At 38.2% G+C, this 19,915-nt stretch overlaps 1 protein-coding gene across 8 annotated transcripts in view; it reads right to left on the reverse strand.

Moving 5' to 3' along the window:
• The window catches only part of kif23 (kinesin family member 23), a 43,415-nt gene that overhangs the window by 14,522 nt on the left and 8,978 nt on the right, over positions 1-19,915 (reverse strand). For 6 of the 8 annotated variants that reach the window (XM_069911703.1, XM_069911708.1, XM_069911701.1 and 3 more), the window contains exons 2-15: positions 17,397-17,463; positions 16,130-16,255; positions 15,936-16,041; positions 15,573-15,709; positions 14,215-14,330; positions 11,788-11,958; positions 8,442-8,483; positions 6,557-6,669; positions 5,722-5,843; positions 4,146-4,248; positions 3,025-3,104; positions 2,567-2,686; positions 2,170-2,329; positions 765-920 (exon numbers count right to left, since the gene is read on the reverse strand). In XM_069911703.1, coding sequence (XP_069767804.1) covers positions 765-920; positions 2,170-2,329; positions 2,567-2,686; positions 3,025-3,104; positions 4,146-4,248; positions 5,722-5,843; positions 6,557-6,669; positions 8,442-8,483; positions 11,788-11,958; positions 14,215-14,330; positions 15,573-15,709; positions 15,936-16,041; positions 16,130-16,255; positions 17,397-17,463 — 1,619 coding nt within the window. The remainder of the gene's footprint in view (positions 1-764; positions 921-2,169; positions 2,330-2,566; positions 2,687-3,024; positions 3,105-4,145; positions 4,249-5,721; positions 5,844-6,556; positions 6,670-8,441; positions 8,484-11,787; positions 11,959-14,214; positions 14,331-15,572; positions 15,710-15,935; positions 16,042-16,129; positions 16,256-17,396; positions 17,464-19,915) is intronic. The other 2 variants (XM_069911702.1, XM_069911707.1) reach the window with 1 other exon arrangement.

The following is a 19,915-nucleotide window of genomic DNA, read 5'->3' on the forward strand; positions in this document are numbered from 1 at the left end:
CAAATTGACAAAGGGTATTCAAGATCAGCAATATTAATTTGTAGCAGAAAGATTTTAAATTTACAACACTATAGAAGCCAATTACAACCATTGAAGCCCATGCCACCCAAATAACCCATCAATCCCATTATGTAGGAGAAACATTTTAATTGAGGGAGTTCGGATCCCAACACTGAGAAAAGGGAGATGGTCTGTCGGGATTATCTGAAGATAATGGTTTTAATAGTTAGTGGAAAGTTTTGCGGGGTGGGAGAAGCTGACCACTTGACCAAGTAATGCAGGGAGGAGGAAGCCCATGTTCTTTTGTGTCAAAAGAACAGTTCAACTATTAAGAACATCCTATATCCAACTTTTTAAAAAAATTTACATTTAATGTTTTTTAAACACCCAATAGGCTATTTCAGCAAACGAGTCTGTGCCGTCCAATTAACCTACACCCCTGGTATATTTCAAATGGTGGAAGGAAATTGGAGCCCTGGGGAAATACTACGCAGACACAGGGAGAACAAAAACCCCAGTTCTGATCACTGGCGCTGTAAAGGCATTGCACTAGACACTATGCCAACCATGCCACTTGTTTATGATTAGCAAATTATTGAAATTCTCTGCTCAAGAGGGAGAGTCTCCATATACTTAAGGCAGACACTGATAGATTCAAGTGAATCTAGGGTGAACAAGGGGTAAATAGAGGAAAGCAGAAGTAAAAAGTCAGAATCACGTGTCCAAACACCCTGGTTATTCCTAATGTCTTGTGTGTTGCATACCAATCTTCTTCAGCTCCTCTGATGCCAGGTGACGTGCTCTTTGCCATTCTTCCAAACACTCGATAAGTCTTGGCAATGTATGTTCATCATTTTCATCTATCAGCTCAACTGAAGGCAACGGCGCCAAACTTTGTAGAAATTCCGTAAATGTTGGGTCTGTTGTAAAGGTGGAAAGTTTTCAGTGGTAATCCTGTCATATTTGCAAAAGCACTCATTACCTTTTCTGTGAAACCACTTAAATATTTTAGCCACTGAAAAAAGAATCCTTTCCCACTGCATTCTCAAAGTTTTTAAATATAGTTAAAAATTTGATCTTCAACTTAAGATTTATTGAGAACAGGAGAGTCAGCCAATTCCATTAGAAACCAAGTGTTTCTGAAGGATATTACTGACAAGCAGAATGTGAAATACATCTTTGATGTGCACTAAACAGTGAAGTATTTTAGAAACTTGCCAAGTCAGGAGCGCAAGAATAAGAATACAACAAGATTGATGCATTCTTACGTGGGCAAGCAGCAGAAGAATAGAATTGCTTTGTCACATTTTGAAACAGTCAATCAAAGATCTTTAAGATATTTTTTCCTGTCCTGACAGGATGAGAACTACAAAGAATTCAGAGATCACAAAAGACAAATTTGAACAAGACAACTCATTCAAGGTCTAAACAATCTAAACAAAATAACATTCTTTTTGAACAAAAAGAAATTTATTGCGCATTTGAAAGTTTTCCCAATCTCACTGAAATTTCCACAGTTTGATTGATGCTTAATTTTTCTGCTCATCTAAAATGTGCAATTTTGGTGAAGTACTTTCCCCCCTGGGTGAAACTTAGGGTACTGAATCCAGTAGATGACATCAGGATATTGCTTGGCCCAGATGACAGACACTTCAGTCAAGCTCATAATGGAAACAATAAATACACTTTTCAATTTACAGTGAATAGCAAAGAGAAAGAGGATTCTTCATCAAGAAACCCCCATTACTCCTGTGGCCAGGAACAAAAAAAATTCAAACTTTCAGGATTTTTGGACTGCATCGTTTGATATAGTGACAGAGGTCTGAAGAACAGACAAGCCAAATAAGCTTAAATAGTTAGCACTGACATTTATGTTTCACTGAAACTTTGTAGCACAAGGTTACTTATTGACTGAAGCGATGAAACTGATGTCAACTGTTATCTGAAACATTATATTTACATACATAACAAATTGCTGAAGATTGATACGATGTGCTAACAACGTCCCATTAGCAACAGTCCATCAGAAGCATCAAATGCTACACTAAACACATTCAATTTGGATATTGTAGAAAGTGATTTCAAAGTAAAAGCTGTCCATTTTAGAGGTCAGTAATGCTCCCACTTTCAAAAAATATTTTGTGAGGAAACCTACATAACCTCCAATACCTCCATCAATGGGGCCTCCGCGCAGTTCTAATTTTCTTGTCAATTCTTCTTTGAAAGCCCAATTTCTGTATCTGCGTCCTGGAGTGAGGCCACAGATAGGTTTATCTACAGGTCTGGCAACTTCCACTTCTTGAGTCATTTCAGCGAACCTCATGACCAGCTGCAATGCAAGAGTTTGAATTAGAACATTCAACACAAGGATTTTCACATCCCCAAACATGTACATTCAATGATTTTGGATTCCATCAGAGATTAACAATGATTCCCTGCCCATTTCTTCCCCACCAAATGCTTCAGACACTGCAGCCCTTTAAATAAAAAGTACCAAGACTTCAAGAAGCCAAATTTAACACAAAAGCTTCTAGAGAAATTATTGCCTTTTTAAAAAAAAACTTACCAGAGATTCCTCATAATCATCTGCTTTAGGATTGACACACACAATCATCCGAACTTTACCCTCACCATCAAAATAGTTCTTGAAAAGATGTGTGAGCTTTGAATCTCTGTATGGAACCATCTAGGGAAAGGCAAGATTATTTGTAAGAGCACTTAGATTTTTGAGATCCATTTTTATATTGAATTTATACAAAGTCCTAAACACAAAAATCAATACTCTGGGGGAAAAATATCTCAAACCTCCCAAATGAGCTGCAGTATTAAAATTAAAACAGAAAATGCTGAAAACATTCCGTCCGGTTCCACTCATCTTCAGAAAGAAGCAAAGTTAATTTTCAGGTCAAAAAATCACTGACAAATTTAATTTGATTTTCATGCTCAGCCCCAAATTCTACTTTGTGCATTTTTTGCTTGCTCAGTTTACTTTTAAAAAAAAGTAATTTAACAGTCAAGCATTACCTTATTTGTTCCATACATTTGGTTTTCTCTCAGTACTTCAATACAAGTTCTTAGAGTCATCAAGGATTGATTAATATTACCTGCAAGAAAGAGTTGGAAAACTATTTAAGGTGCAATCCTCCTTTAACTTTGTTTATGCTGGTCATGAGGAACCATTTTCTAAACATCACACCTTATGGTAAAACAAGGATGTGTAATTATATACATTTAGACTCAAGATACATCTTCAAGCTCAATTATGACATGGTCAACAAAATTAAACCTTGAATTCATAGAAGTGGCAGAACTACTGATCAGGAAATGTACCACAGGTGCACAAGAAATATTGTTTCAAATTGTGTTCACTGTAATGCTTTGAATTGCTTCAGTGAATGAGGTCCTTTTATCATAATTTCCTCCTTTTCTGTATTCCAGTCCCAATGTTGGGCCTTCATTCCAATAGCATTTTAATGCTTGAGAGGAATTTGCTTGAGAAGGAGGTGTTGATGGGGGAAAAAAGTCACAGGCCTATCAAAAGATTTATGCTAAATGAGCCAATTTGCACCTATATATAGTCCAGAAATGGGCAGCATCCACAAGTTAAAGGGAAATCAACTAGTGCCATAGGTGGAGAAACAAGTCAAAAGTAGTTAAAAAAAAAATTATTCCCCCTCCCCCCAGCATGAAAGAAGACTTAAAAATCAATTCTTGCTTATGGCAACATTTTCTTGAAGTTTAATTCCACGCAAAGTTATTCACAACTTGGGTTGTAGCAAAATGTGGACCTAATATTTGAATTAGAAATGGAAAAAAACTAAGTCAGGCTGAAGAGGTTGACCATAGCTTTGAAAAATGTACCATCAACCAAGGAGTTTTGCAGGTTAAAGCATTCCAAAATCTAGTGCTGTGCCCACACCATCTTCAAAAAGGATAGTTCACACAACCTCTAATTTTGCACTATATTATGCTCAAATATTTGAGCAGTTTGAATACATAACCCCCATTTAAAAATGATCCTTAGAAATGACAATTCCCAACACCAGTCAGATTCCAAACAAAGCAATAAAACAATTGATATACACCACCAAGAACAGAATTAAAATGTTCTCACAGCAGACATTGTGCTTTGATGAAATTCTTACCTGCCTCTCGCAGCCTGCTGCCTTCAGCTTTTGTCCTGGTAGTTCTCTCACTCCCTGCCAAGTCCACCAGGGACAGTTGACTTACTACTGTCTGATCCTTTGCCTGAGGTAAAATGAATGGCTGATAACTGAATCAATTTACTCAAAGAAATGTAGATCTATCACAAACTACAGGTAGTTGAAATAAGGCAGTTAGTGTAATGCTATTACAGCGCCAGCAACCTGGGTTCAAATCCATCACCGTCTGTAAGGAGTTTGTACGTTTTCCACTGCCTGTGTGGGTTTCACCAGACTTTTCAAATCTAGGGTGGCCATTTCAAAGGAGGACATGGCCATAGGTTACTAAACTGTATATTTCGGCGAATAAGTTGACCTTCAGATAAGCCAGGTCCCCATTTTCATGATTATTTCACGTAATCCGTCATACAAGTCGGCCCCCCCCCCCCCCAAAAGATCGTAATGACTGAGCTGTTGGGCATTGCCAGAAGTTGGTTGCTATCCAGCAAAACGACAGAAGTATGAAGTGAATTTTAAGTTAAAAGTTATAGAAGTGGCCAAGAAATCCAGCAGGGACATTTGAGATATGCGAGAAGTTGGTAAGAGATTGGAGAATAAAAATTTCTTCCAAATATACTGGTTGCATGAAAATTTGTTGTAGGTTGGGTTTTTTTTTTAGTGCTTCAAGGGCTGACTTATACATCCGAATCTACATTGTGCAGTTTTTTGAGTTGAGTTTAACGTCTCATTTTTATGTCTGGCATACAAGTCAACCACCAATTTTTGAGGGTTTCAAGACTTGACACATGAATAGGAAACTACCTAGGCAGTCAAGTCCCTTCATTGAGATTTAATTTAATGCATTTGGTTTTTTTTCCACATCTCAAGCATTTTAGTTAACAAATGCTTAAATTTAGAAATGAGAAACTGGCCTAGCACCAATTAACATGCAAGTTTAACATTTCTGCAATACATAATATTGCTCTGTAAATTTTCATTCTTCCCAGTTTTTTTTTTAAAGGAGGTGATAACTTGACAGCAAAATACCCACCGAACTTCCTGCAAAAGCTAGCAGTAACATTATCGGAAGTTGTGAAAAGGCAAGTGAACTTTCTACAATCCTTGTGAACCAATTTTCTGCAATGCCTAAACACCATTTGCCATTGAATCTCCCATTACAAATAGAAATGTGATCCCACTGAATGTTATTCTCAACAGTAATGATAAATACTGTAACTGCTGGCTCACAGAAGGAGGAGCCACATAGAAAGAGGTAAGCAAATCCTTTAAGAGGCACTGACTGCTTTGGAAAGGGCAAGGGACTGCAGATGCTTTTCACTTTCCAGCCTATAGTTTGAATATCAAGGACAGAGAAGTGGCAAAGCTGATTAATCGAGGGACTAAGAGAAAACGTCTGTGGTCAGTCAGCTGGACTATTCTGATTCTTGATACATTTTATCAATTGTTGAACAAAATATTCCAACAATGGAAATACTCAAAGTAGTCATTTGCAATACATTCCCTCACATGCAATTTAGCTGGCACAAAAATAATTAAAACATTTTATGGTACGATATACCTGAAGGACATTATCCCCATCAGCATCTAAGGGAGCCTGTGCTAACTTGATAATAAATACACTATGTGAACGGCTTGATTCTCGATTCAATGTTGTGTTCGCAATGCGTCGTTTCTTCTGTCCTGCAAAAAGGAAAAAGAGGTAGATAACTGAAGTCGCTATCTTGCTTAGAGTGCTATTAATAGGCAGAATATACAATTTAGAGAAAATACAGCAGGATACAAGGAAGGAGGCCGGGACATCCATACACTTGGGAAAACCAGATGCAGCCAACAAATGTACAGCAACCTTTCTGGTTATCAACCTTTTTCTTTCCACTCACATACCATTTTATGTATTCCCTATGTCTTAGGTGCTCTGTGTTTCATAACACTAAAGGAAATGGGCCAAGGACAATTTTTCTCAAGCAAAATATTCAGTAGCAATTGGGGCTAGAGCAGTGATTCTCAACCTTCCCTTTCTGCTCACATACCATCTTAAAACAACCTTTGACTAATGACAGAGCATCTATGGCATAGGGATTACTTAAAGTGGTATGTGATTGGAAAGAAAAAGGTCAAGGACCACTGGCTTATTTCATTTGTGAACTGAAGGCATTGTTTCATGTATTGGTGAGCCAAGTTAACTTCTGAAGATATCAAGTAGATCTAATGAGTAAAATATCTGCAATCTTAAAACACCAGGTTTCTAAAAACAAGTGGCATCGTTAAGCAGTTGTTAAATAACAGCAAAGTTATTCTTCTTTTGAATGTAGTGCCAATTCACTTTAATGATCAAAAGATGCACAAAAAAAAATTGAATGCAGTCACTTTCCATAAAAGACCATCTAATTTACCTTTCCAAAAGACTTCAAAAGCTTCTTCTGTTGATTTCACTTCGACTTCAGTGCAACCAGCTACATACATGTTATGGTGAGAATCTTCACGAAGATTTTTAGATTGTGGGGGTCTGTAAAAATAAATAAACAAACAGACAAACTAGCTGACTTCAAACTTGAAGATATTCAAATACTATTAAAACTTACTTCCAGAAACACTGGTCAAAAAGTTTAAAAATTCAATTGTCATAAGTAGAATGTTAATATAAATAACCAAACCAGCAATCTAACAGAAGTGAGCAGTGTCTAAGCTGTCTACCCTGCAATCAAAAATGGGCGGGATAATGGCGGCTAAATACAATTAGAGGATAAATCAGACACATTTTCCTTAAAATTTTTAAGCATTCCTTCTAGCCCATCCCACATCGATATGTATACCAGCCAAACTAGCGCTTTAATGAATCCAGTTTAATTTTACTAAAAGTATAATGCTCTGATTGGTATTTAATTTTTTTTACATATATAAAAAAATCAATGCTTTAAAACAAATATTCTAGAGCCATTTGGGAAAAGTTGCAATTTAGGGGATTGTGTATTTACAGATTTCAACATAGCAGAATGGTGCATATTAAACCAGGATCACTCATCAAGATGAAGATCAGGAGATACCCCCAGCAACATCAAAACAGCTGGAAACCGTTACAGAAATTGTTCAGCTTGGTCAGAAACTTTCAGTACTTAACCATTATATTCCAAATAAATGGAGCCCCACCCCAAATAACAAGCAGATTGTTTGTCAGGAGATTGTAGTCACTGGAGAACTATAGTATTGCAGGGTTAGGATAAGCTTAAAAAGATGACAAAAAACTCCTTCGTGTATAGACTAATTTTTCATCCCAAATACACGGTCTGAAAATGTTAGTCAGAATTTAATGGTATGAATGATCAATCAACCAATCAAATCGTGAACTCGTACCCAGAGTTACGCACTGATTGCAGAGCATTTCCAGCATGGTATACAATTTCAGATTTTCAGGATTAGCAACACTTTGTTTTTGATGTGGAGTTTATTTTTAAAAATTACATGCTAACATTTTTGTACTTCTACAATGTAGAAGACTAATAGACACTGGCACTTCTGAATTTCATTTCGACACATACAACTCTGAATTAAGTTGTGAAAAACTTTAAAGCTAATAACCAAATTACTGGTTGGAGCAAACAACAATGTCCAATCTACTCACTTCATTTGCTACATCTTTCCATTGAGATAGTAGTTCACATTTTGATTCCCAAGTACATAACATTACATTTGCTACATCAGGCTCTACAAAGTAGAACAAATCCAAGTGGTGTCAGGTAAGCAGATGCCAACAGAGACTGAAATTCTGGACTACACTGAATGGTGGAGCAAGATATACAGCTGTGGCTTCTTCAGTAGCAAGAAGCTGCTGGTAGTTTCAACATACAGAAACAAGGAACTAAAGGATTGACAAATCCTTCTGGGGCACAATGACAAAAGCTAATTGATAGCCACAAAGTTTTATCCAAACAGTAGAAGTGATTACATAGCATAAACAATGCATTATCGAGGAAAAGGCTCAAATATGCATCCATTTTCATAATCATTGCTTATCGCAATGACATTTTACAAGGTAACAGCAATGTATCTGTATGCTAGCATACTTTGTGCTACAGCCCAAGCACTAATGCAAGCAGTGAAAGCCTCTATTGCATGCTCAATTCATGACTGACTGGTCATAGTAACGAAAGCTTTGGGAAAAGTTAGGATGGACTGTTAGCCAAAGAGGCAATATTAACTAGCGCAAGTCATTAGATCAGCTCATTTTACCCAATGACTATACTAATTGACCCAGGTAGCTTGAACATTATGGAGACGTACATGAACTCAACGTTCCGCACAGGAGTGGCTGTATTGTTCCACCTTAAAAAGAAATAGGGCAACAGTTATAAAAATCTAACGCAAAACACATTTTAGGTGATGTGGTGCATCGGAAAGGAGAAAAGTGATTCATTCAACTACGCGGAAATTCGACTGTTTCATCATAGAATTTTCATGCAACTATTTTATTTTTATTTGAATGCATTTCATTTTAGCCAAAAAGAAATGTACTTCACACCAGAAAATTTATCATCGTGAATTTTTGAAATTCACTAAAAATAAAAAATAAAAATTCACATGAAGAGGCAGCTTTGGGAGATTATGGCCTTAAACTGAAAAAAAAAAAGCATTTAAGGCCAGTTGCACTATACTGAAATATGCAAACTGTATCTAATAGTTCATTATAGTTCAATTGAATTGCCACATACTAAACTTCAAACAAAGAATTCTGAACCTCTTACCTTCTTAACTAACAATCTTTAGCATCACATTATGTACCTGTGTGCAAATTGACCATTGTGTCTTTCCACCTTAGTGACTACACTTAGAACTGCACTGTCAAGCTTATTTAGGATTAAATACAGAACTTTATGAATAGAAGTTTCATTCAACTGATCAAGGTGTGGGAAAGGAAATGCACAACAAAATCTGCTCTGTTCACCTTCCTCTCTTGACCCCCTCCTTCCATTTAAACAAATAATGGAAGTAAGCAATATTCTCTCTTCCCCATCTTCAATGAAATACAATGGGTGGAAAATTATAGCTTACAAATGTACTCTGTAGAAACAAATCAAACACATTCACAAAGGTCAAAGGAGTAGACAATCTTAAAACACAGAATTAGTCAAAGGAATTGATTCACGTCCAGAGTGTCAGCATTAAAGTTTCAAATACAATAGACTCTTTTTTTTAAAAAAATGTAGGTTCACTAGGATACAGGTAATTAGCTTCATAGCCTACAACAAACCAGATAATACCTCTTGAACAATGGGCACACGTCCAGATAGAAACCAAGAGTAGAAACTACAGGCGCCTTTTTACCTCTCCCTGGTATATTAAATTCTAATAATCCGTTTCTCCTCAAATGTCATCTTTGAATCAACTAATATTTCTTGGACATTTGGTAACACAAAAGAAATGGGTGTTTAAAGTTGGCACCAGTCAGTGCCTGAAAAACAAAACAGTTCTTGTTTGATGACAAAGAATGTAGACATAATGAGAACAGACAAGGAAATGTGCGTTGTGTTCAGTAGTAAAATACTTTCCTAGTCAGAAAGGTCACTCACTCAACAGATATGACGACAAAGGCAAAAATCTACTATGAAAATTAACTCATTCAAACAAGCTCTTAAATTATATTGCTGAACTTTCATCCTGAATTTCAAACAAATATTAATTGTGCCACCAACAATTTCCGAACATTCAGAGGCAGATCTTTAAGAATCATATGGAAGGTAATTGAATACCTGCATGGATATGATCAAAAAACAATTGTTAAGAGGCTGGAATTTTACCTTTTGATCATTTTCCCCATATTACGCATTTCCTATTGTATGCGCACTGTCCCCATTCATTAACAAGGCCAAAGCTAAGAACACCAATATATTTGTGCTTTAGGTACAAGTCAGGTCCACAATAAACATTTAAAGCCACAATATGAATCTTGCATTTGGTTCCTGCTTATATCCAGTCAAGTAGAGAAACAGAAGCAAGAATTCATGATCAGACCAAACAACCAGTTTTGACACATTTTTCTATGAAATATATTTAAAAGGGTGTAATAGTATAATGGTTATTCGATTAGAATTAATCTGCAGACTATTTCATATTACATCTTGGCAGATGGGAAATTTTTAAAAATCAGGTATTAATCAACCAGTAATAAAACTGTCGTTAGTAAGAGACAATGGAATTACATACGATCATGAAAACCCATTTTAAACAGGAAACAATATTGTCAACATGTTTTACCAAATGAAAAATTACATTTTAAAATCTGCAGAAAACAAATTATTTACAACACTTGAATTATATACAATGGGAAGAGACTGAAATCAAAATGTCCATTTCCTTCAAATAACTTGTGATGGTTGGTTGTAGTTAAAACAGAAGAAATGGGAGCAAGAGTAAGCTAATGCAGGCCACTGAGCCTGCTCCAATAATTTGTAGCTCTGGAATTAATTGGGGGGGTCAATACTGTAAACACATGAGAACAGCTTTGGATTCATCATACTTACACTAACTATTTCATCCTGTATCAAAATGCAAAACATCCCCACTTTTTAAGTTCATGCTACTGACCCATGACTGCATCGCCAGATCCAATTCCAACAGTGTCATCAAGTTTGCAGATGACAACAGTCATTGGCCTCATCAGCAACAACGATGAGCTGCACTACAAAGAGGTGGAAAATCAACAACCAGAGTCCAATGTGGACAAGACTAAGGAGATGATCATGGACTTAAGGAGGACCAAGAATGACCAAACTCCACTACATATCAACAACTCTGTAGTAGACTGGAACACCAAGTTTCTTGGAGTTCACTTAACTAGTGACCCATCGTGAACACCCAACATCTCACTTGTGAGGAAGGTGTAATTGCACTTCTAAAACAGGCAGGCCACCATCAAGTCAACCTTCTCCAGGAGCTCTATTCAGTTGTTGCAGAGAAATGGATCAGGGGTCAATCCACAGGACCCTAAGAGTGGCAGTCTCCCTCCCCAATGATGAGATCTACTGGGATCATTGTCTGAGGAAGGCTTAAAATCATCGAGGACCTCTTCCACCCTGCACACACCATCTTTCAGCCGCTCCCATCAGGGAAGAGATACAGGAGGATCAGAGGGAGCACCACCAGGCTGAAGAACAGCTTTTTCCCCATTGGCAGCGAGAATGCTGGACGGCCAAAGGAACTGTTCAGACCAACCATCCGAGACTCATTTGTACAAAACCATATTTATTTTTATAGATATAATTCTTGTCCTGCATATGTATTATACGTATGTGTGTTACATCTGGTTGAATGTGCATGTTTTGCTCTGAGGACTGAAGAACGCTGTTTCGTCAGGTTGTACTTGTATGACCAGATGACAAACTTGACTGCTCCAATGTCCCAGTCATGTAGAGCAAACAGATCAATTTACTTTAACATTATATCTTGTTTAACAACAGAAAAAAATAAAGCACTCCCCGATCCCTGTATCGCCCATCCCCAAAAAGCAGCGACAATTTCTATGGGAAAGGGGCTGGTTCCGGGAACACATTTTTCATCATCTTCATCTGGTAACAAATCACAAATGCAGGCAAAGCACAATTAAATAATCAAAAGCAATAAATCAACCTACTTTGGTTTAATTGGGTCTGGTGGTACTTCTTCCAAAAGATCATAAAGGTAGTTGTTGTAGATTTCAATATAGGAAACAAATAGACTATACACGCTGTCCTCATCAACTCCCTCAGCCTTGCAATGTTCAGGCACAGTAATCATATCTGCAAACTCTGGATCCATTCTCTGCCTGTGAACATTGAAAAAGAAATATTTTTGTTGAAACAATCTTTTTATTGATTTTATAATAATAAAACAGTGTATATGGAATACATAATAAGTACAGAAAGTAATACAACACTTTATACAAAGCTCTTATACTCAGTACCCATATCACTAATCACATCCAAACACTATCAAATATTATATCTATCCCCACTACCTTGGCAAAAAAATTAGAACTCTGTGTCAAAAAAAGAAAGTGAAAAAAAATAAACTTCATACAAATTGTTATTGTTCTAAAAGTTCTGAAAATAGTTCACAAATGGTGCCCACACATTTGGAAAATACATATTCTTATCAGTTACAGAACATCAGATTTTCTCTGGATTAAGGCAAGACATAATTTTACATTGAGCACGTGTGGGTGGAGCAGCATCATTCCACCCAAGGAATATTGCACATCTTGCCCAAAGGGAAAAGATATTATTTGACATTTAGTTGGCATTAAAGTCATGCCATTCTCTACCTAATTTCAGATTTTACTATTGGGCGGTTAACATAGATAATATCATGGTCTGGATGTACTACAATAATCGACTGGATTGCCCAACATGGGTCACAAAAAAATTGGCAAGAAAATCTTCCATTACTGTTCTTCTTGGATATTCACTTACCTTTATCTTTAAAGAAGTTAAATAAATTTATTGACAATCCAGTAGTGAGGATCTGGTTGCAATTTAGAAAATACTTTGGTTTAAGCAGTTTTTCTCTTTCCAGTCCTATTTTATCAATTACTTTTTTCAACCTTCTATGAATGACAACTTTTTATGACTAGTAATAAAATAAGCATCAAGTTTTAAAGATGTATTTATTGACAATAGTCTTATTTAATTTGAAAAATTGGCAAGCAAATTTGCTTGACGCCAAATTCTTTTTTTTTGGTATTTGCAGATTAGAAATTTTTTCCACTTTCAGTTATCCGAGTTTCCCAAAGCTCCTGGCCAGAATATTGACACAATTTTGACCCAAGGCTCCTGGCCAGAATATTGACACAATTTTGACCCAAGGCTCCTGGCCAGAATATTGACACAATTTTGACCCAAGGCTCCTGGCCAGAATATTGACACAATTTTGACCCAAGGCTCCTGGCCAGAATATTGACACAATTTTGACCCAAGGCTCCTGGCCAGAATATTGACACAATTTTGACCCAAGGCTCCTGGCCAGAATATTGACACAATTTTTAATTTACAACCTTCACAGAAAAGTTTAATATCTATTATTTATGAAATGTTGAAATTGTGTCAACCTTTTTTAGATAAAGTTAAAAAAGCACATCAACAAAAATATTTGATGCACCGATGAGTGAAAGGACGGCACAAAATGCTCTTACAAGAATAAATATTAATAAAAATAGTGTAAAATTCAGAAATGTTTCTCAAGTTCTAGATTCCCCCCACCCCACCATTTCCAAGATAGTGCTCCATTCAAATAGGGTAATTCTCTTTCCAACAGGAACCCATATTGCACACTGGAAACCCCGGTTAACTCTTTAAACCTGCTTCTATCTCAGCTAGATGGCTACATGACCCCAAGCTAAGTGCCCAGACAAATAACATTAATCCCATCTATCCAAGAACAATATTTACAATGCAAAGGTGATCCAAGCAAATGAAAATAATTTTTAATGTGAAATTAAAGCTATCACAATGCTATAAAGGCCACATTATTTGAATTTGTTCCCTCATGCCAAATAGAGAAAACATTATTTCCTTCTTTATCTGTTCCCATTTTTCCTAGCTTGCTCCAGTACTCTCTTTTGACTCAATACCTCCAGTTGTTTCCTGTCTCCCCACTTCAACTCTTCCATTTAATTTATATCTTATTATCTCTTGCCCTTCCCTCCTCAGTCTCAATAAGGAATGGCAACCCAAACCGTCGATGACCCATTTTTCACCATCGATGTTGCCCAACCCCACGAACCCCTCCAGATTCTGTGCTTGTTAAGTGGAAGTGAGCTTCCTCCCAGGACCCAAAAATGTGATGGTCGGTAGGTTAATTGATTGCTGTAAATTGTTCTGGTGTTGGAGAAAAGGAGAATCTAAGGTGTCTTGATGTAATATAGGGAGAATGGGATTACCTTTGGATTAGTGTAAATGAGAGCTTGATTGTTGGCACAGACTCAGTAGGCCAAATGGCTGTTATCCTGCTGCATCTTTATAGCTTGATGACAATTTGTTTACTAAAAGTCTTTGCTTAAGACTGAAGCATGGATTTTAATTACCTGGAGGATAGAATCCTTGGAGTTGCAGATGGCTGGGCATCTCTTCTCTGACGCTCCAACAGAGCATCAACTTCATTCTGCACCTCCATTGCATTCTTATCATCCGGCTTGAAAACCTATTTTGGACACATCCATTTCTTTAAGTTACTTAGCTTTTAAGTTTGGACACATCATCAAGTTTGTTGGAACGTTGAAGGGGTGAGAGCACCCAACCAGCTGTTCACCATTAAATGCTAAACCAAATAGTCACCCTCTTATCCAACAATTTCCTTACTCAGGACCCCCTACTTTGTGTCTAAAATCATTTGATCTATGCCACAAAATTCAAGTATGCCAACAATGCCAAATTTGTTCTTTATTAGCTGCACAAAACAAAACAAGTTTAAGGAGAAAATGGAAAACCTAGGCCACATAGTTCAGATCATACTACAAAAAGTGACATTTACAAGTGAATTTCAGCCAAGCTTTTATTCCTCCCCCACCTCAGATTAAACATCAAGGTTCAGCAGAAATATACAAAATTGGGAGTTAGATAAAACAAGATCTTACAGCAATACCTATTTTGAATATTCATAAATTGTACCTCACTGGGCAAGTCCATGCAACAGTTATGCTGCAATATGTAGCTCTGGCCAGAAGGAAACAACATTGTCAGCCTCAGAAAATAATATCAGATGATCTACAGGAGAAACTATGAGCCACAACAGCTACATATTCTTGTCCATTTTAAAAGAACAAACTATGGCACAATTCCAATTTAAAAAAATCACACAAGCAAAAAACATTTATGTAAATCTTCACAACAGTGGATTAAAACAAAAATATATAATGAAGCAAAACTACATGAAAATATTTACCAAGGAAAGCAGGTCACCTGATCATTAATAAAAATGTTCATCTTTCATTTAAAAAGCTTAAGGGCTGCAAGTGGCACAAGCTGCTAGATTATAGCACCAGCAATATGATGGTGGGAGCAGTCTGTGGAGTTTGACTACAAGACATAGGAACTGAAATAGGCTTTTCAGTCCACTATCTGATCCATTTTCCCACTCAGCCCCACTGTCCAGCCTCCTCCCATAATCTTTAATGCTCCAATTAATCAAGAACCTATCAATCTCGGCCTTAAATACATGATCCTTGCGACTTTCTTCCATATCCGAAGGACATGCTGACTGGTAGGTTAATGAGCCACGGTACTGTAAATTACATTTGTGATTAGGCATTTGGTCTAATCTGGAGAATGTGGAGAGAATTTTTAAAAAGTGCTACCTTTCTATATACAACTCCATGATAAGAACCATAATGATGCTAGATAAATTCAAAATTTCAGCATTTTCCCTTCTGTTTCCCATACTTACATAGCGCTTTGCTTGGAATGGTCCAATGCTACAAAAAATCATATCCAAGCAGCGGGGCAGAAGACCACCATCTCCAGGAGATCCAGTCATTGTATGTGTTTTTCCACTCCCAGTAACACCATACGTAAACAGCAAACCTGACAATGAACATACAATTCATATATAGCAATACTCTCTTTCCCCCCAACAACTTCACGAATAAGAATAACTTTTTCACATCCTACTTTGAAAAACAAAACATAGGACTGATACAATGCAATGAAATAGAAAGTAATGTGAATATAGATAAGGTTAACATACTCAAAGCAGTCATACAAATGAGGGGTTGAAAGATAAAAATCAGGTTATAAAACAGTGATATACCATTTTTGCCATGAATCAGATCTTCTACAAGGGGCTGTGCAACAACATTGAATAGTTCCTTTTGAGTTGTAAAGGCACCAAACACTTCTTTAAAAGAATACTGCATCTAGAAATCCAATCAGAAAATTCAAGATGATTGTACAGGAATAGCTACAAATACTATTAATAAAAAAAAGCTTCACATTTCAAGTTACCTCTTTGAATTCTCCATTTCTGTTGACTTTAATCCCCTCAGGAGGATGAAGTTGTATTGTGGTACTATTGATAACTTCCACACAACATGCATCACCCACAGTTAGTGGTCGGACACGGCAATATACCTGTCAACCAACGTGAATGGACAAACAAGAAAGATAGTTTAAAGTAAAGAGTAAAGTCCTAATTTTACATTACATTGCAAAGTTGAAGCCTGTCTGGTAGAATGAAGAGAAACATGTTGAATTGCAAAATGTGCAACATAAACATTCCAATGTTTTAGAAGAATACCACAGCATGCTCACGGCTACAAAAAAACAGACGCAGTTCAGCAGGAGGGAGGCTGACCAGTCAGCATATTCTTTCAAAATGTAATCCAGCGGAATCCTCTTCACCCTACATCCCTGTTTTTTTTTCCCCTATCCAAGTATTTATATCAAAATTTCTTCTGACAATTAATATTGAATCACCACCTCACAGAGTCCAAGCTTTAACCCATCATCACTTGAACTCCACCTGGTTATAACTGGTCTTGTGGCCTTAGAAACAGATTTTCTTCATTTACTTCACACAAATTGTTCATAAATTCAATTTTTGGAAAACAAACTTTTGTTTCAAGTGAATTCAAGAAACAAATTCCTCATCACGGGAACTAGATACATGATGACCAACAAGTAAAAGTTCTGGCTAGTCCGCAAGAAAAAGAATCTCAAGTGATGCAAGTTGTTGGTGACGTCATGCATGTACTCTGCCGATAAATCTGAACTTTGTCGACATACAATGGAAAGGCCAGAGAAGGACATTCTCTTCACTTTCAAACCCACATTCAATGGTACCATTTGGAAATCTTCAGCAGTTTTATCAACATCTATTACATTTGAATTTCACCAACCTTGACTCTCTGTCCATTCCTCCATCAATAAATGTTTCTCCATTTCTAAGCCTCATCACTTGCACTTTAAAAAAGGCCCAGTCCCCTATTCCAATGTAATCTGGTATTTTAGTACACGTTTTTAGATCCCCAAATGCACATTAGCTGGAGAAGCTATTTCTTCTACTATCTGACCAAGAAATTTATTTGACTTTAAAAAAAAACAATTTTCCCTCAACAAGCCAGCAAAAAGACAGTTCAAGCTAAAACACGCAAAACTGAGAGGTATTATAACTTTAATTACCGGAAATTGAATTTATTACAGAACAATATCACAAATATTCTCTCATGGTAGATCAATTAATCTGAAAAACCAAAGGTTTCCTGGAACTTACACCAACTGGATCCTTGGGGCGGTTATTTGATGGTTTCTTTAAAGGCCGTCTTGGAGTCTGCAATCGTCTATACAAGATTTAACCAAATTAAAATTCCATCAGGCAAACAATGCAAATTATTTTACATTAAGAACCATCAATAATATGAATGCTTACACGACTTGGAGACAATATTCTGACTTTCTCATGCAGTATAGACAAGTGAACACAAATCAGACATTCATTATCAATCACAGTAAAATAGCATAGTATTACCAAGTTACTGGACTGGAAATATATTGATAATGATAACCTAACAAGAGGCAGTGATTGTGAAACAAACTGTTGTTAAAAACCTGTGGCTCATTTTAGAAAGCTGCCTTCTTTACCCAGTTTTGTTTACAATTTGCTCCAGATGCTAATGAGGCATAACCAATAATCCACAAATTCCAACAGCGTTTGGAAAGAAAAAAAAATCTGAAAGAGTAGATTGGCTTTCTTGGCTGGAATCTGCACGTGTTGGACACACGAGCTATTAGATTGAAAGAGAACAATTTAGAGCCAGGATCCCATTTGTCAACACACCATTAATGATGTAAGAGGGTTCCAACAAGACTAGTCAGCAATGAATAGCCATAAAAATAAACTACTTTCGACCAATATTTGGGTTTTTAATTGAGTTGTGATAAATGTACAGGTGTATTTACTATTTCATCACTTCGCATCAGATGAATTTTCTTGATCAATTCTTCTTATTTGGGAAAGATAAGAAATTTTGGAATGACATTAGCACAAAAGTGCGTGTATGGAACAAGCTGTTGGAACAGATATCATTGCAACAGTTAAGAAACATTTGGATAGAAATATGGACAAGATTGAGGTAGAGGGGATTAGGCAGGTGGGGGAACATTTTGGTCAGAATGGCATTAGGCTGTGGGACCCATTTCAACACTGCATGATATTATGACTGTTACTTGGCAAATTCAGATACCCCCAAGGGAACCAAAAAAAAACAAAACATGATCTGCTCAGCAGTAATCCTAGCTTTCCAATATGGCACCAAAGGCTGAATCACCTGGAGCAGATACCTCAAGATACTGGAAAGATACCATTCATATCAACTCTGCAAAATCCTCAAATCCACTGGCCAAACAGAGCAAAATGTCAAGCATCAGGTTATGGTCATCTCAGTGAGACAGGTCACATTGTTGACATGGCTGTCACCAGACTTTCAAAATAGAAATTATATCAGTTGGTCACAGGAAGAGATTTCCAGGTAGAAATGGGAAAAAGATTCAATGACATAGTGAACCCTAAAAAGAAAATGGCAGCGCTGCCACAAACCCACGGAGAGAGAACAGTCTCAGGGCTCACCCGCAGAGTCCAAACAGCTCTGACAGGGTTAAAATCAGTGTTTCTCAACTCTTTCTTTCCCCCCCCCCCCCACCCCCTCACATACCACCTTAAGTAAACCCTTACTAACCAGAGTACCTAGGGCACCCTGTATGCGAGTAAGGGGGGGGGGGGGGGGGGAGTTGAGAACCACTCATTTAAGCCTATTAAAGACCCCACAACCACGGGGTCTGGACCCAAAATGATGGTGCCTGTTTTCAGCAGTGGCCTTGAGGGGTTGCAGGCTCCAGGGAAAGAGGACTGGTGCAGGGCACCACAAAACAGTGGAAAGGGAGAGGGGAAAGAAAAGGCAAGCAAGTTTAGCAGAAAGTCAGTGTTAATTCTATCTGGCTGGAGTCCTCAGATGAAAAATAAGATGTTGTTCCTCCATTCTGCTAGTGGTCAGATTGGGATAGTACATTAGGCCATGGGAGTGTGACTCAATTAAAATGGCTGGCGACTGGGAAGCTGCTGTTGTGCTCAACGAAGCGATCTCCCAATCTGTTCAACATAGAGAATGACACAAAAGGAAATATTCAAAAGGCCTGTTTGGGGAGGGATGAGGTATGGGCACAAATGTTGCACCTCCTGCAGCCACAGTGGAAGGAGCTGGGGTGGGCAGGGAGGTGCGCAATAGGTGGAGAGGGAGTGAACGCGCGAGGGGGTGAACGCGCGAGGGGGTGAACGCGCGAGGGGGTGAACGCGCGAGGGGGTGAACGCGCGAGGGGGTGAACGCGCGAGGGGGTGAACGCGCGAGGGGGTGAACGCGCGAGGGGGTGAACGCGCGAGGGGGTGAACGCGCGAGGGGGTGAACGCGCGAGGGGGTGAACGCGCGAGGGGGTGAACGCGCGAGGGGGTGAACGCGCGAGGGGGTGAACGCGCGAGGGGGTGAACGCGCGAGGGGGTGAACGCGCGAGGGGGTGAACGCGCGAGGGGGTGAACGCGCGAGGGGGTGAACGCGCGAGGGGGTGAACGCGCGAGGGGGTGAACGCGCGAGGGGGTGAACGCGCGAGGGGGTGAACGCGCGAGGGGGTGAACGCGCGAGGGGGTGAACGCGCGAGGGGGTGAACGCGCGAGGGGGTGAACGCGCGAGGGGGTGAACGCGCGAGGGGGTGAACGCGCGAGGGGGTGAACGCGCGAGGGGGTGA

The sequence above is a fragment of the Narcine bancroftii genome, chromosome 14 (assembly GCF_036971445.1).
Source record: "Narcine bancroftii isolate sNarBan1 chromosome 14, sNarBan1.hap1, whole genome shotgun sequence".
NCBI classification, from domain to species: domain Eukaryota; kingdom Metazoa; phylum Chordata; class Chondrichthyes; order Torpediniformes; family Narcinidae; genus Narcine; species Narcine bancroftii.